This window comes from Symsagittifera roscoffensis, chromosome 2 (assembly GCF_963678635.1).
Source record: "Symsagittifera roscoffensis chromosome 2, txSymRosc1.1, whole genome shotgun sequence".
Taxonomy (NCBI): domain Eukaryota; kingdom Metazoa; phylum Xenacoelomorpha; order Acoela; family Convolutidae; genus Symsagittifera; species Symsagittifera roscoffensis.
Genome location: NC_087063.1, coordinates 44,886,809 through 44,902,653, shown reverse-complemented (window position 1 = coordinate 44,902,653; position 15,845 = coordinate 44,886,809). Strand labels below are relative to the sequence as shown.

Below are 15,845 nucleotides of genomic sequence, written 5' to 3'. Positions count from 1 at the left end.
TTTTCTTAAATCGCGCCGCTTAAGTCCTCTCTTAAGTCGCGCCGCTTAAGTCTTTTCTTAAGTCGCGTTGCTCAAGTCTTTCCTCAAGTCGCGCCGCTTAAGTCTTTTCTTAAGTCGTGCCGCTTAAGTCTTTTCTTAAGTCGCGCCGCTCAAGTCTTTTCTTAAGTCGCGCCGCTTAAGTCTTTTCTTAAGTCGCGTTGCTCAAGTCTTTTCTTAAGACGCGCCGCTTAAGTCTTTTCTTAAGTCGCGTTGCTCAAGTCTTTTCTTAAGTCGCGCCGTCAGTCTTTTCTTTAAAAAAAAAGATTTGAGCGATGCGACTTAAGAAAAGACTGACGGCTCGACTTAAGAAAAGACTGACGGCGCGACCTAAGAAAAGACTTAAGCGGCGCGACTTAAAAAACGTATTAAGCGGCGCGACTTAAGAAAAGACTGACGGCGTGACTTAAGGAAAAACTTAAGCGGCGCGACTTAAGAAACGTATTAATCGGCGCGACTTAAGAAAAGACTGACGGCGTGACTTAAGGAAAAACTTAAACGGCGCGACTTAAGAAAAAACTTAAGCGGCGCGACTTAAGAAAAGACTTACGCGGCGCGACTTAAGAAAAGACCTAAGCGGCGCGACTTAAGAAAAGACTTGAGCGGCACAACTTAAGAAAAAACTTAAGCGGCGCGACTTAAAAAAAGACTGACGGCGTGACTTAAGAAAAGACTGACGGCGCGACTTAAGAAAAGACTGACGGCACGACTTAAGAGAAGAGTTAAGCGGTGCGATTTAAGAAAAGATTTAAGCGGCGAGAGCGACTTAAGAAAAGACTGACGGTGCGACTTAATAAAAGACTGATGTTGCGACTTAAGCACGCAGCGCGATGCCAAACCCAGTCTGAAAACGGTATGCTGCGCGACTCGGACTTTACGAAGTTGTAACTTTTTAAGACGCACAAAATCGTGTGTGTGTAATTGTGTGCCTATGCGATTGTGTGGAATCCAAAGGCACGCCTTTCACTTGACACAGTATGGAGAAGCCTCGTAAAGTAAATATTTGGATAAATTAGACTCAAGTACAAACTACATATCTCGGGCGCAATGTTTTCAAATTGGGTTGAGTTCAGACGTAAGAAGACGAATCGATGACTAAGTAAAAATTTCATTAGTGAGAACTATAACAATCCATTAATTGTACTGGTTCGTTCAAACGTTTTGGTATTAATTTGTGTGGCCATAATATGACTATGAAAAACGACATCAACAATTCCATTTAAATACGATAAGAGACCAGAGTTTTGATGGAGTTTTGAAAATTAATTTGTGTATTCCTTTGACCCTCTTTAATACAATGGCAAATTGTAATGAGCAAAACTTCACCTAAAATTTTTGGCTTCCTGGCAAATCTATAACGTGAGAGTATAACTTTCACGTTAAGCATTTTGAGGCAGCAAACTTTTCTTCGAAAAGCCATTCTTGAAACAAACTGAAAAATTCTAATTAAAAGGAAAGTCGTATATTCAAGGTTCCACCCTAACAATAAAGCTCTTGCACCTTATAGTTGCACAAGCTCTTTAATTTTAAGAAGAGTCCTGCTTCTTCAATTTTTTTACTGCATGTTTTTTTTATAGAGTCATGAAATGTATTTATAAAAAGAATGTAGAATAAGTGCAGCCACTTCTAAAACATGAATTTTTGTGCTCTCTTGCTTTTTTTTAGCTCATTTTTTTTGAACTTAATCTATTTTTACAGGCAATTTTTGAAGGATATTTTGAAATTTTAAATTCTCAAAAAATTTTTCCAAAACTCTGAAAAAGAGTTTCACCGACGTCTAATTTTTGTGAAACTATGGGGTTTGAAATTGGCCAAATTGGGATTTTAAGTTTTTTAACGCGTAGCGTAAGCGGCAATTAGTTCTGCTTTGAAAACCTTTCGTTTTAAATGTAAAATTTCTAATTGATTCAAATATTGCATTCCAAGACAAAAAGTTTATAACTTTATAACTTTTATAAAATTGAAAACTTGTGAAATTGTGTATGGGCGGATTTCCAAAAATCATTCACGATGATCTTATATCAATTTGATAAGTTTTTCTGAGAAGTACATAAATCCTATTGAAGGGCAGTTGCAACATTCAAGCCTTTGCTTGATACGAGCAGTCTCGTTACTTTTTACTATTGAAAAATCTTAAAAACAACTATTGAATTCAAAGATCATGCAAAATGGAACAATTTGGTAATTAGTATCACCGTTGTGTGATAATAGCTATCGGTTTTACAACACCGAATCTAATTAAGCTTGGAAGTTAATCGGACATAGAAATTTGAAGAAGTTTGATTGAAATACTAGAAACGCTTTGGATGTAAAATATGCTTTTCCACAAAACCAAAATACTGCGCCGTGAAATTAAAACTGAAATGACATAGAAGAATATCGAGAAAAACAAAGAAAATTGGTTAATGTACAGGAAGCATAATGTTCTGACCGGTCGCCTATGTTTGGCCGGGCGCCAATGTTCTGACCATGGTCAAAACAATCTACAAAAAATATATTTTTTTTCAACTTCTTATCGTTTTCCAGCTTTGGTGATAAAATAATAATAACAATGTGGTTCCTGTGAATCGGACAGGAGCTATCAGTAGGCCTAAGCAGTCCTGTCGAGGATAGTTTACTTGTATTTTGTATTATCTCCCCACATTCCAGACTGTGTTATTTTGTTGAGCGAAGCTCTTTTTTTGTGGATCAAGGCCGTTTTTTTGCGTCTAGAATTTTCACGTAGTACCACTATTGCAGCCGAAATTGGTCAGGCTAGTGTAGACCTGAAGCTGGAGGTTAAGTGACCGCTCGTCGTCTCACGCTATCATTGCCATGGCATGGGATCGATTACACGATCTGACGATTTCAGAGTGAACGCCTTACCACTATGCGCAGTGCCTCTTCAAAAAAATCTGAACGAAAAACTTGGTCTTAATCATATTTGAGAGGCGTACTGAAGAAAACAAATTGGTCAACAGTTTTTTACAGAAATAAATTTGAAAAAAAAATCATTGGGAAACTCATTAAAAAAAATTTTTTGAACTTTTTGAATTTTTGTGTTTGTTTATTCCCAAAACAGCGCAGAAAAACATTAATACTAAATTGAGTAAAACTATATTTCACGGCGTAAATTCAAAATTAAAGAAAACTATTTCCTATTGCAAGTCTCAAAATTAAAGAAAACTATCTCCTATTGCGAGTAAAAATCAAAAATTTCAAACCAGTTTTTCTCAACACAAGGACAATGATTTGAAAATTTTTAAAAATTCATACGAATCACGAATGAAATAGTTTTAGTATGATATATCACTCGACCTTTTCCGATGATTATTAGTGATACCTGCGTTAGCGTGGGGAAAAAAGAAAAAAAAGAAAAAAGAAAAAACAAACTAAAACCACGTGAATACAAAATTCCTACCTATTTTTAATTGTCGGAACAAAAAGTAACAGTACAAATATTACAAAAAAAATACAAATATTTCAGGGATATTTATGGATGATTATTGGGAAAGAGGATTTTGTTTACTGTTGTGCCCTTTATGGCTGTAAAAAGTTCCGTCCCCATAAAGACATTTTTCAATGGTTAAGCGTTTGCATTCCATGGACATAGCGTAACTTTGGGTAAATTGACCCGCAATCAATTTGCAGTCGCTCGAGAGTCGACTAGCCGTGTGCTCGCAGGCTGGTTATTCTGACGCGACGAACACTGTTGCGACTGCATAGCCATAAAATTCCTCTCGTTTCTCGCGCGTCCGTTGTTAAAGCACACAAGAAACTCTCGGATCTCGGCTCGTATTGACCTTGAAAAAACGATTATTATCAATGGGTTCAGAGCCGAATTCAGAAACAGAACGAAAACGGCGAAGCATATTTCAGTCGGTTCATGACGTCTAAAGCCGAAGTAGCCCAGAAAATTGAGCAATTGTCTCGGAAATGAGCAAGCGGCAAAGCACAGTGTAACACATATAAGCATTCGAACTGTATTATTTCGGTCTCTGTCGCGTAAAACCATTGACTTGTTTGAAGCCGCCGCTCTCTGATGCTGACCTTGAGAGTGACTTTGACCTTGACCGTTTATCCTCACGTTTTTGGCAAAACTGTCTAGTCTTGAGACAACTCCCTTTTTGGCTTTCTTCTCTGATATTTTCTGACTGCAGCTTCCAGCTGAGGTTTTTGGTTTATTGCCGCCGCGGCAGTTCACGTTTTGGACTAACTGGGATGCCCCAATGATGCCCCCCATCCCCCCATGTGTGGTCTTAGTGCCGAGGTGTAGCAGTAGATGATGGGAGTCGGTGGTCGTGACATTTATGGTGGGTGTGTAGAAGGTCGCATGGGACGGCTGATCTGAAAGCAAACATTTCAAAATTCAAGTCAATTTTGACATAAGATTGTCTGATTTTTCCTTCGAGATTTTCTTCAAGCCTTTTGGAGAAGACATATGCACTGAAGGTAACTCGAGATATTTCTTAGATCTGTGTTTCGCATTAAAGGTTGCGTATAGGACTTCATTATAATTTACTCAGTTTGAAAATATGCTCAGGTATGTTCAGACTTTTTTATAGACGTTGACCACGTGTAAGAGCTACGAAATTGTACTTTACAAACTTTTTTTCTGGACAATGAAATTCTGAATGCAAAACACCCACTTTGACCCAGGAATGAAAAAAGTTCGCTAATCGAACGTAGACAACAGACAGTTGGAAAGAAGTCAATGCAGGCAACTAAACAGCAAAAAAATACTGCTTGTTTTTTAATCTCAATTTTGGAATATGCGAGAAAAAAAAAACATATTGCCTTAAAGCTATTGGAATTTCTAGAGCAATTGATGATCGACAAATTTCTGGTTATGGTAAAATTAACCCAACTTGAAGAAACTGAAGCCATGGGTTTTTCATTCCGCAAGCGAATCTTAAAATTAAATTCTACTTTCAAAACAAAGTTTTTCAAGTTTTTTGCACCTTTTTTGCATCTGTATTTAGAGAGCGCACTTTAATTACAAGAGAGCGCATTTATCTAAGTGCAATCAAAATTGCATTAACATGTACGAACTTTCTTTTGTACCCGCACTGACAACAATGGGTTAGGTTCAAATTTATTATGAAAAAAATTTGTAGATTTAATTCAGATCGATTTTATTATGAAAAAATAGGAAGATTGAAGAGAAAAGATTAGGACTGATTTGGATCAATTTAAAATCGATTTAAGTTGAACTGAAATCCAAGCTGAGAAATCGATCGTAATCAAATTTAAATCGATTTAAATTTTTTTTTTTCAGTATTAAATTGAAATTGCTTTTTGAGGGAATTAAAACAGACTTTAAATTAATTTAGGTCGAGTTTTTTTTCGTTCGAAATTCATCAATTTTGAGTTTGTGTTGCATTAATCTATTGCATTATGTTTTTCATTCTACATCCATAGCGTATAATAGCAAAAAAAATAGTTTTAAAAATTAGTTTTGAAAAATTGATAATATTTTAAGATTTCCAAAATATGATTTAAAATGACCATTTTTAAAATTTTTTAGATAAAATTTTGTCGAAGCTGTCTAATCTGATTTGCAATGATGATTTTCTATGAGTTCATTGCATAATTTTGAGCTAAAAGTCTGATTTTTTGGACCATTTTCTTGAATTCGTTAACATCTAGCAATTGTGTTATTATTTAAAAAATTGAGATGAAAATGTTTCAATTATTTTTTTTAAACTACTTTTTTTTCCGCCAAAATCTGTTCTTTGTGTGACAATTTTTTGAACTCTATTACAACTAGCAAGTGTGTCTTTTTAAAATTAAGTATAGAACACTTCAAATAGTTTTTTTTTCTAATTACTCGTTTTTTTTTGCTGTGATTAAAATTGATTTGAAATGGATGTTTTTGACATTTGAAAGCTTGTGCTCAGAGATCTTTTAAAATGGGTTAAAATGGATTTAAATAAAAATCAGATGGTTTTAACTGAGACTCGGACGGATTTTAATGAATCGAAAAATCCATCCAAATTATTTTTAAGTTTTAGACACTTGAACTGATACAGAAACGTCAAGAAAGATTGATTTAAAATCCATTTCAGTTCCTAAAATGTAAATTTTTAATCATTTTGGATCAATTTAAAATTTTTATTGATCCGAATCTATTTAGTCAGTCCGTGTAGTTATACGAACATCAAAAAATTTTTCCTGATAAAAAAAACAATAATTGTTTCACTTCATTCTTTGAATTTTGAACAGTTTTGCTGCAGCTGAAACAAAAAAAACAACATAAAAATTGACGTAGTTGAAATTACATGATAAAATTCAGTAAGATTTTAAATTCCGATTAACATCTCACGCTCGGAAATTATCTCAGGTCTAAGGATACACAGATCAACATGGTTAACCTCCACTCGTGAGTCTTGTAAAAAAAAAACTATATTGATGTAATTTCTGAAAAACAGTAATTTCTTCTATATCAACAAAAGAAGTTTCAACCAAATCCGAGGATGTTCAAAACTGAAACCCTTAATTCAATGGTTTCAAAAATGATTTTGGCGATAAGAAATCAAGAAAACCGATATTACGCTTTCTCTTACAAAATGCTAGCCATAAAAATCATGCTATGAAAACTGTGTGAACAACAAAAATTTAAAAAAGATTTTGTTCTGTAATAAAAAATTGATCCATAAACTAAATTGAAACTGATTCTTGACATAAAAAAAACTCTAGAAAAATGTATGTACTCTTTTTCCTTGTAAAAAACGTCAATCAAAATTTTCATACCAAGAAAATGATCGAGCTTACAGTTTAAAGGTTGACGCATTACGCACCCGCTTGCCCAGATTTTTGGCCAATTTAGGTCTCTTCTTTCAAAATTAAGCAGAAAATCAGTGCTCAAAGAAAAAATTCCCCGCGGTTTGAAATTTGTTTAAAGTTAAGTCTTTTTTTGCATAGGAACAGCTGAATGAGCCCAATCTCTAAGAAAGCGGCAAAATACGCCTAAATTTTATTAGAAAAAGATGAATTAATCTAATTTCTATATAATTGTTCCAAGCAGGGACGTACTTTTGTGAGAGGGCGTAATTGTTTTCGAGGCTGATCAAGTGGTTTTTCTGAGCTCTCTTAAAACACTATTAAGAGTAAAATTGGCTGAAAATTACTTTGCCATATGCAAATTTAAATAAAAAACAGTCAAAATGTTGTTATTATGCAATTTTTGGAAAAAAAAGGTTTCAAAAGTTTGTTTTTCGCTACGCGTTCTTCCAAAACTCCAATTAAATGGCGCCTAAAAAGATTTTAGAAAAATCTCAGGGTTGATTGGCCAAAAATGGATGTCGCAGTTTAGTACCAAAAGCAGACCTTTAGTTAATGAGGATTAAGGGATGTCATGCCCCCACCTTACCACATCCAAATCCAACCCCTGAGTTCAAGTTATAGGTCTCAAATTTTTCAGTAAGGGAAGGAATGAGATCGAAATTGTATAGTTGGTTGAATGAGTCAAAAGTCGTTTGGAGAGATGAATGAATGAATTAATTTTCTAAAAAAAAACGGAGGTCATTTTAATATTAAACCAATCAAAACAAGATTAAAAATTATTTTTTTCACGTGATATTTTGCTATGATATGCATGATCAAAACAAAAATTAACATTCTAAGAAGGAGAATACATTGTAGCGGAAACTATTCTTCATTGATATATCCCTATTTAGCGTAAACTATACAATACAATTTTCCTTGGCGCGAGAAAAGTTACCCTCATATTGAGTGAGCACTCTTACATTTTTTCAAATTGGTATAACTGAATTTTGTTTTAATTTTCAAAGAAATCAAAAAGTGATCTCTGGCGGTGGTATTATATTTCAGTCAGTTTTCGCGTTGTTCATTGAGCGGTTTTAACGTATTTTCATCCATTTAAAACGGCTGATCCCCTGAGCTTCAAAAAAAATCACCTGCAAATATTTTTTTGTTTAGTAATGTGGATTGAAAGTGCTCAATTTCCGAATTTGGGACATGTTGAACGGGCGACATGTTGCGTTCTAATAGCCGGCTTAAGTGTTGAGCTAAAACATTCCAAAATGGATCGAGGAAATTCATTTGGTCGTTTCTAGATTAGGAGAATAAACACATATCTGCGTATTGGAACCAGATCTATAATAGTATTCATCATTGGTTATTATTATGATATTCTATCTCTATAAAATATTAAATACTAACCAATCATACTCCATCAAACTAACAACTCACTTATTTGTAAAGTTGTGAAACAACTTGTAGTTTCAACACCAGAACAATTTGAATTAAACTTAGAATACAGTTGTTCTCATTCTGGAACTAACTCGTGTAAACCGGTGTACACTAGATCTATTGAGACTAGGAGATATAAGAGTAAGATTAAGATTGGTATAAGACTAAGAAGTTGCCTGAATCTATCCAGCCGAAAATAAGATAGCGTGACGAGCAGACGGTGTACCCTATCTGAAATTAATGTATGAGTACAGTACGACAAACAGACCTTAACTAACCTAGAATTAGACGAAAATTAGATTAGAATTAGACAAATACAACATTTCATAAAAATGATATATGATAAGAACTTAATAGATATGTTTCTGCGTTTCAATAGATCAGATCCACTATTCCGAACAATACGAGAACTACCCGGTATGGGAAGAAGACATCGACCAAGAAACGACATACGACTAGGAAGAAATCTAATAATCGATTTCATGATTGCACGACAAAAACGAGATCAAACTTTTGTATTTAGAATACTTTCAGCAGTAAATTTAAATTTTCATTTACTGACATAGTATTTGAAGAATAATCTTCAATAACCTTTCATTTTTTCAGTAAGGGAATGAATGAGATCGAAATTTTATAGTTGGTTGAATGAGTCATAAGTCGTTTGGAGAGATGAATGAATGAACTAAATTTCTATAAAAAAACGGAGGTCTTTTTAATATCAAACCAATCAAAACAAGATGAAAAATTATTTTTTTCACGTGATATTTTGCTATGGTATGCATGATCAAAACAAAAAATAACGTTCTAAGATTGAGAATACATTGTTGCGGAAACTATTCTTCATTGATATATTCCTGTTTAGCGTAAGCTGAACAATACAATTTTCCTTGGCGCGAAAAAAAATACCCTCATATTGAGTGAGCACTCTTACTTTTTTTCAAACTGGTATAACCGAATTTTGTTTTAATTTTCAAAGAAATCAAAAAAGTTATCTCTGGTGGGTGGTATTATATTTCAGCCATTTTTTGCATTGTTCATTGAGCGGTTTTAACGTCTTTTCATCCATTTATATTTTGATCCCCTGAGCTTCAAAAAAAATCAACTGCAATTATTTTTTTGTTCAGTAATTTGGATTGAAAAAGCTCAATTTCCGATTTTGGGACATGTTGAACGGGCGACATGTTGCGTTCTTATAGCCAGCTTAAATGTTGCTCTAAATCTTTCCAAAATGGATCGAGGAAGTTCATTTGGTCGTTTTTAGATTAGGAGAATAAACACATATCTCCGTATTGGAACCAGATCTAAACTAGTATTTATCATTGGTTATTGTTATGATTTTCTATCTCTATAATATATTAAATACTAACCAATCATACTCCATCAAACTTACAACTCACTTATTTGTAAAGTTGTAAAACAACTTGTAGTTTCAACACCAGAACATTTTGAATAAAACTTAGAAGACAGTTGTTCTCATTATGGAACTAACTCGCGTAAACCGGTGTACACTAGATCTACTGAGACTAAGAGATATAAGAGTAAGATTAAGATCGGTATTAGACTAAGAAGTTGCGCGAATCTATCCGGCCGAAAATAAGACAGCATGAGGAGCAGACGATGTACCACATCTCTATGAGAACAGTACGACGAACAGACCTTAACTAACCTAGAATTAGACAAAAATTAGATTAGAATTAGACTAATACAACATTTCAAAAAAATTATATATAAGATAAGAACTTAATAGATATGTTTCTGCGTTTCAATAGATCAGATCCAATATTCCGAACAATACGAGAACTACCCGGTATGGGAAGAAGACGTCGAACAAGAAACGAAATACGACCAGGAATAAATCTAATAATCGATTTCATGATAGTACGACAAAAACGAGATCAAACTGTTGTATTTAGAATACTTTCAGCAGTAAATTTAAATTTTCATTTACTGACATAATATTTGAAGAATAATCTTCAATAACATTTCATGGCGCTAAACCTATTAATTTTACAATATCGACTGATAAAAACAACACTTGTCGTTTTCCTTAGATCAGCTGTAAATTAAATAATATCTTGAGAAAATATTTATTGAATATAAAAAGACAAAAATTAGTTAGTATAAATCATAAATTGTTAGTATATATAAATCATCTCATCATCCCGGCTCTATCACCTAAAACATAACAGCAAATTTCAAAAACTAATAATCACCAAAACTAAAACTCTCTATTTAAAAAAAAAAACTATCAAGGCTTATTCTTGCTTTCACTTAATTTAATGTCATTCAAATAACAGATCATTAAGGCTTCCCTTGGATCTTTAAATTAAACTACATCTAAATTTTCAAAATTCTAAATATTTAGTTGTTTTTGTTCTCCCCCTCCCAACGTAATCAGTGTCTAACGACCTCAAACGTCAATTCACCAACCAACCCTTATCAAAAAGCCAGAATTAACAGAAATTTTTCAAAAAACTAACCATTTTAATTAAGATAAACAGTGAAGAACTTCGGTTACTCATCCTTCACTTGATCCCCTTCCTCTTAGACGACCCAGGCTAAAACACTTTAACTTAGTATGTCATAAAATAGTATCTTACGAACTACTCGCAATCTAATTATACCTGAACCTTGTGGAGCGATTTACTTTTCTCCAACCCTTGATCACCAATCACAACCCCTAAGTAAGATTAGGTAGGTCAATCTTAGCTTAGAATTAGTCACGAGAAAGTACAAATCATTCTTCGGAGTCGATATACGCTTTTCTCTCCAACCCAAATATACGACCCAAGTTAAGCTAACGACAAAAAATAGTAAGAACTAACAGCTTAAGGCATTAAAATCACTAATCCAGATTTTGCGCCCATCGTCCTAATTCTTTTGTCAAGAGGTAACTTAGGAAACAAACAAACAATCATAATACACAATAATTTAACTAACGACGACAAATTTGACCTCATAATCACACCACACAGACAATCAGTAGGATATATAAGAACGAAAGGACAAACACTAAGAAAGAAAATAACTAACAAACAAAAACAAACTATTAGGAAAAGATTTTCAAAGCGAAGAAACGCAGTCTCAGAATCAGAAACAACCGCAATACAAGAATTTCACAACTTAAAAGACTCAATAAACAAAAATCACCAAAGTTGACGACCAACTATATTTCACTGACTCAGAAACCACGTCACCAGCATCAGTAAAAACTTAAGGAAAAAAAATTGCTACATAAACAAACCAATACGTTTGTACAATTGGAATCAACCAATACGACACATTGAAAGTTATACACTAACAGTAATACAACACAAAAATGATTCGAAATCAAGATAACCCAGAAAATTCAGTACTTCCATTTTTACTATCTCCATTAACTGAACCTCGAGGACAGATAGAAGTTTGTAAAATTTTAACTGCAAATTTATTCGAAAAAAGAGAAAGTCCGTGCACAAAAGATTTTCCTGATGTAAAAACTAAAAGACAACTTCGTGACCACTATCTCAAAGGTATATGTAGTCTCACATCGCAATATGGAATTTACACAATAGAAATTAGATCACCAAATGCATTTCTTGACAGATATCTCATCCAAACTGATGATGTAGATATTGAAATTTCAAAAGTTTTAGAACTAAATTAACCTCAAGGCGATTCACCTACTCAAACATCTCAACATACAATTGTACGACAGGAAATACACAAATTTTCAAAACTTTCAAATGCAATTCGAGAAGATCTAACAAGAAATGAGATAACACAACATGTTAAACACGATTTACAAAAAATCTTAGCTTGGTTGATAATCGATTATTTTAGTCACAATCTTGATCTTATTGAACGAGCAAAAAAAAATTTCGACCACAAAATACAGATAATGAAACTGTACTAGCAGAACAATCAGATTATGTTTGGGACACTGAATGGTCTCATGAATTATTTATTAATATCCCAACAGATATAACAAGTCAAGCAACTAACACAATCTCTATTCACAAAGGTTATCTTAGAGTATATCCACTTATAGTTGACGCAACACCTTTAAATTGTAATTCATTTTCCCCTGAAAGAACAGGAAAAAATAGCTTAAATTCTACTTTTATAAATAATGATAACTTGATTGGAACAAGAAATCTTACAAAACAAGATATAAAAAGCCCATCACATTTTGTAAGCAAAGAAATTGTTGAAACAACAACAACATCAGAAGCACGACGTAGCATTTCACCTATTCAACCAAATTTTACAACTCCAAAATTAAAAAAAACAACGTTACAACAAACAATCATACAATCAACAATAAATCCCTCTGTTGCACAAAAATTTTTACAAATGGATTATCAAACGTTTCGACCAGTAACAAAACCACCATACGAACAACAAATATCGCCTAGAAATTATTTTGCAGAACATAATTACAATTATGTAAATTGACCAAAAACTAAAAAACCTGTGACAAATACTTAACTATTTGCTCAAAGTCAAAATATACCACAACCGACTTTAAACACAGTAAATTTCCATGATCAACCAGGATCCTCAGAAGAACAAAGTGGAAATTACCCATTTTTTCAACAAAATAAAAATCATACAAATAAATATAATACCAAAAATCAACCTCATTTTTATGCACAAAATTATTTTCCATCAGATGGTGAAGAATATTATAACCAAAATCATCAACGGTTTTACTCAAGTGAAAGACCTCGTTCTTACAGTATTGACCAACCAGATAATCTCGAACCAAACACACGAAACGAACAAATACGACAACCTAGAAATAATACAACATCTTACAACAATAATTATCAACAACAAAAACCAGTTAACACACAATCAATCCAACCAACTCGAATGCATAACGAAATTCCACTGCCATATTAACTACAATAAGACGGAATAACAAAAAGCCAACTTACAAATTTTTCACAAATGCCACATGCCGCAGAATCACTGCAATTGACTATGATTCCGTACCTAATGGGTGAATCATCAATAACATCAAACAAACCATTAATGGTATTCACAGGCAGAGATCCTGAAAACTCTGTAGATGTTTATCTAAACGCAGTCACAGCAAACCTAAATTTTAATATAGGACTTGAACCAATAAACACGCCACTTCATCAAAATTGGATACATAGAGGTACAGCTTTAATCCAAACTACACTTGACGGCGCAGCCCAAAAATGCTTTTCTGTTTTACCTATAGAAATAAAATCAGATTGGAAAAGATTCACACTAGAATTCACAAAAAAACAATCAACATCAAAGAGTTTTATGCAATGAAATTTGTAAACTACCAAATGAAACAAAAAAAAACAAATTGCAGTAAGAATAGAAACACTAGTCCGAAAAGCATACTCACTCAATACTCAAGATTATAAAAATACAAAGATGACAGAAATCCGAATGATGATTCTAACACCTCAATTACGAAAAATAGCAAAAAAAAGAGAGCATCACATCCTTCCCCAATACGAGAATCACATTTAGACTTTAGGAAACTAGTAGATAAACTAGAGCAAGCAGAAATCACTATGAAACTAGAAGAAACGGAAAAATTAGAGTAACAATATGTCAACAACATCCAAACTACTACTTCACAGATAAAAAATATCAACGACTCTGATACAGAATATAGAGAACCTAGAAAACATAGAGAACCCACAAAAACGTAGAGAACCTAACAAATCATCCCATCAATACATGAAAAAAGATCAAAACTTACCCACTAAAAACATTCATAGTAACAATAGTTCGGGAGAACCACCTCCAAATAAGTCCAATTTAATACCAAAGAAAAACAGGAAACTTCTCACGAAACAGATATAGTCGATCACATAGTCGAAATAGTCAATATCAAAATTCAAGATTCAAACTAACCTGAATTTTCGTTTAATACCAGTTCCCATTCAAATTCTAGAAATAGAAATTATTCAAATAATCGATCTAGAAACTCTTCATACATTCGATATAGAAATTATTCCAACGAGAGGAACAGAAATTAATCAAACAATCAAAACCCTCGATATCAAAATAATAAAGGATCACGCAATTATTCTAACAACATATCAAAATATAAGAGTTAACAAAATAGATTACGCGACAATTCACAGAACAGAAATTCAAGCCTAAGCAATGGACCAAGCAACTACTCTCAATCACCACATAGGAATAACACACGTTATCAAAATCCACCACAAAATTATAGGACTAGTTTACTAAACATCAAAGACAAATTAATCAAGTACAATCAACTGAATAAACTCAACCAGACCCCCCTGCTATTGAAAACAACGAAAGCACAGAACTGCAATTAAATCACATGAATTGCGAATCCACAGACAGCGAAAGTGACACAGAAAACACAATTTCAATTAATAAGATAAACGTTGAAAATGACTATGAACCTATTATATATGAACAACCGATATATTCTCTTAATTATCAAAATCCTGACCAATTTCTTTTGAACTATTATACAAGACTGGTATCAAATAGCACAACAAAAAATTAGAAAAAATAGTCAAAGAAATAACAGAAAAAAACCCACAGAATTCTCAAGCACAAATAACATTTATCAAAACATACCTAAAGAACCACAGACACAAAAGGAAAAAATATGGACAACCCCAATTCTTTTGGAAAGTCCAAAATCCGAACAATTGCAAACACCAGACCTTGAATAAGATTTTTTAATAGATTCTGGAGCAGAATCAAATATTATAAACATTCCCACTTGGAATGAAATAAGCATTCTACACCCAAAATTATTACCCTTGAAAACAACAAGCAGACTAGCAATCGCATAAGGATCAACTTTAACAAATTATGGAAAAATCCAACTTTCCTTGTTCCCACTCGAACAATGGAACAAAACCAACTCTTGAGCAAACCATTTAAACAAACTTTCCACATCACTGATATAAAACATAATATCATTGGAATCCCATTTCTTACTAAATATAAACCAACAATAAACATCTTAAATAGTAGAATTCATAGAAAAGATAAATACACAAGAAAGAAAAACACAGCTTTGACATTTTTTCAAAGAATAAACAAACAACCACCATTTTTCTCTAAATTTTACCCCATACACAATCAGGAACGAAAACTCCTGAAACCACTATCAGGAAATGTGTATAATTTTTCAATCAAACAAGTTCACTAATATGATAAAGAATGGAAAAGTAACATCTCTTTATGTCTGACCTTGAATTGAGACCAATTTATAAATTTTTCCGAGTAACATTTTCATCTATCAAGTACATGAAAAACTCAAACTTCGATATGATTTCTCTACCTATCTATAACAATTCTCCATGTAAAATAACCTTACATCTAAGACTCTTAGGTTATTGTGAAACTAACGCAACAATATCCCCCGAAAAAGATATAGCGTATAAAGTAAACAATATTTTACAACCATTAGACATATGTAAATCAGCAATTCTTGACAAAGAATTGTCAATTAATAATAATTTAAGAAATGAAAAACGAAATACCGATTATTTCACAAAGACACCCTATTTTAAACCATCATTTCAAATTATCAAAATACACGGAAGAACACCAAAGGTTTCTAACAATGTTTAATTTTCAACACT

General features: G+C 33.0%; 1 protein-coding gene across 1 annotated transcript in view; it reads right to left on the bottom strand.

Annotated features, from left to right (window-relative positions):
• Positions 1 to 3,437: 3,437 nt before the first annotated feature.
• The window catches only part of LOC134840372 (uncharacterized), a 33,808-nt gene continuing 21,400 nt past the window's right edge, over positions 3,438 to 15,845 (bottom strand). Inside the window, exon 4 of the mRNA XM_063856139.1 lies at positions 3,438 to 4,362. Coding sequence (XP_063712209.1) covers positions 3,656 to 4,362 — 707 coding nt within the window. The 3' untranslated portion in view covers positions 3,438 to 3,655. The remainder of the gene's footprint in view (positions 4,363 to 15,845) is intronic.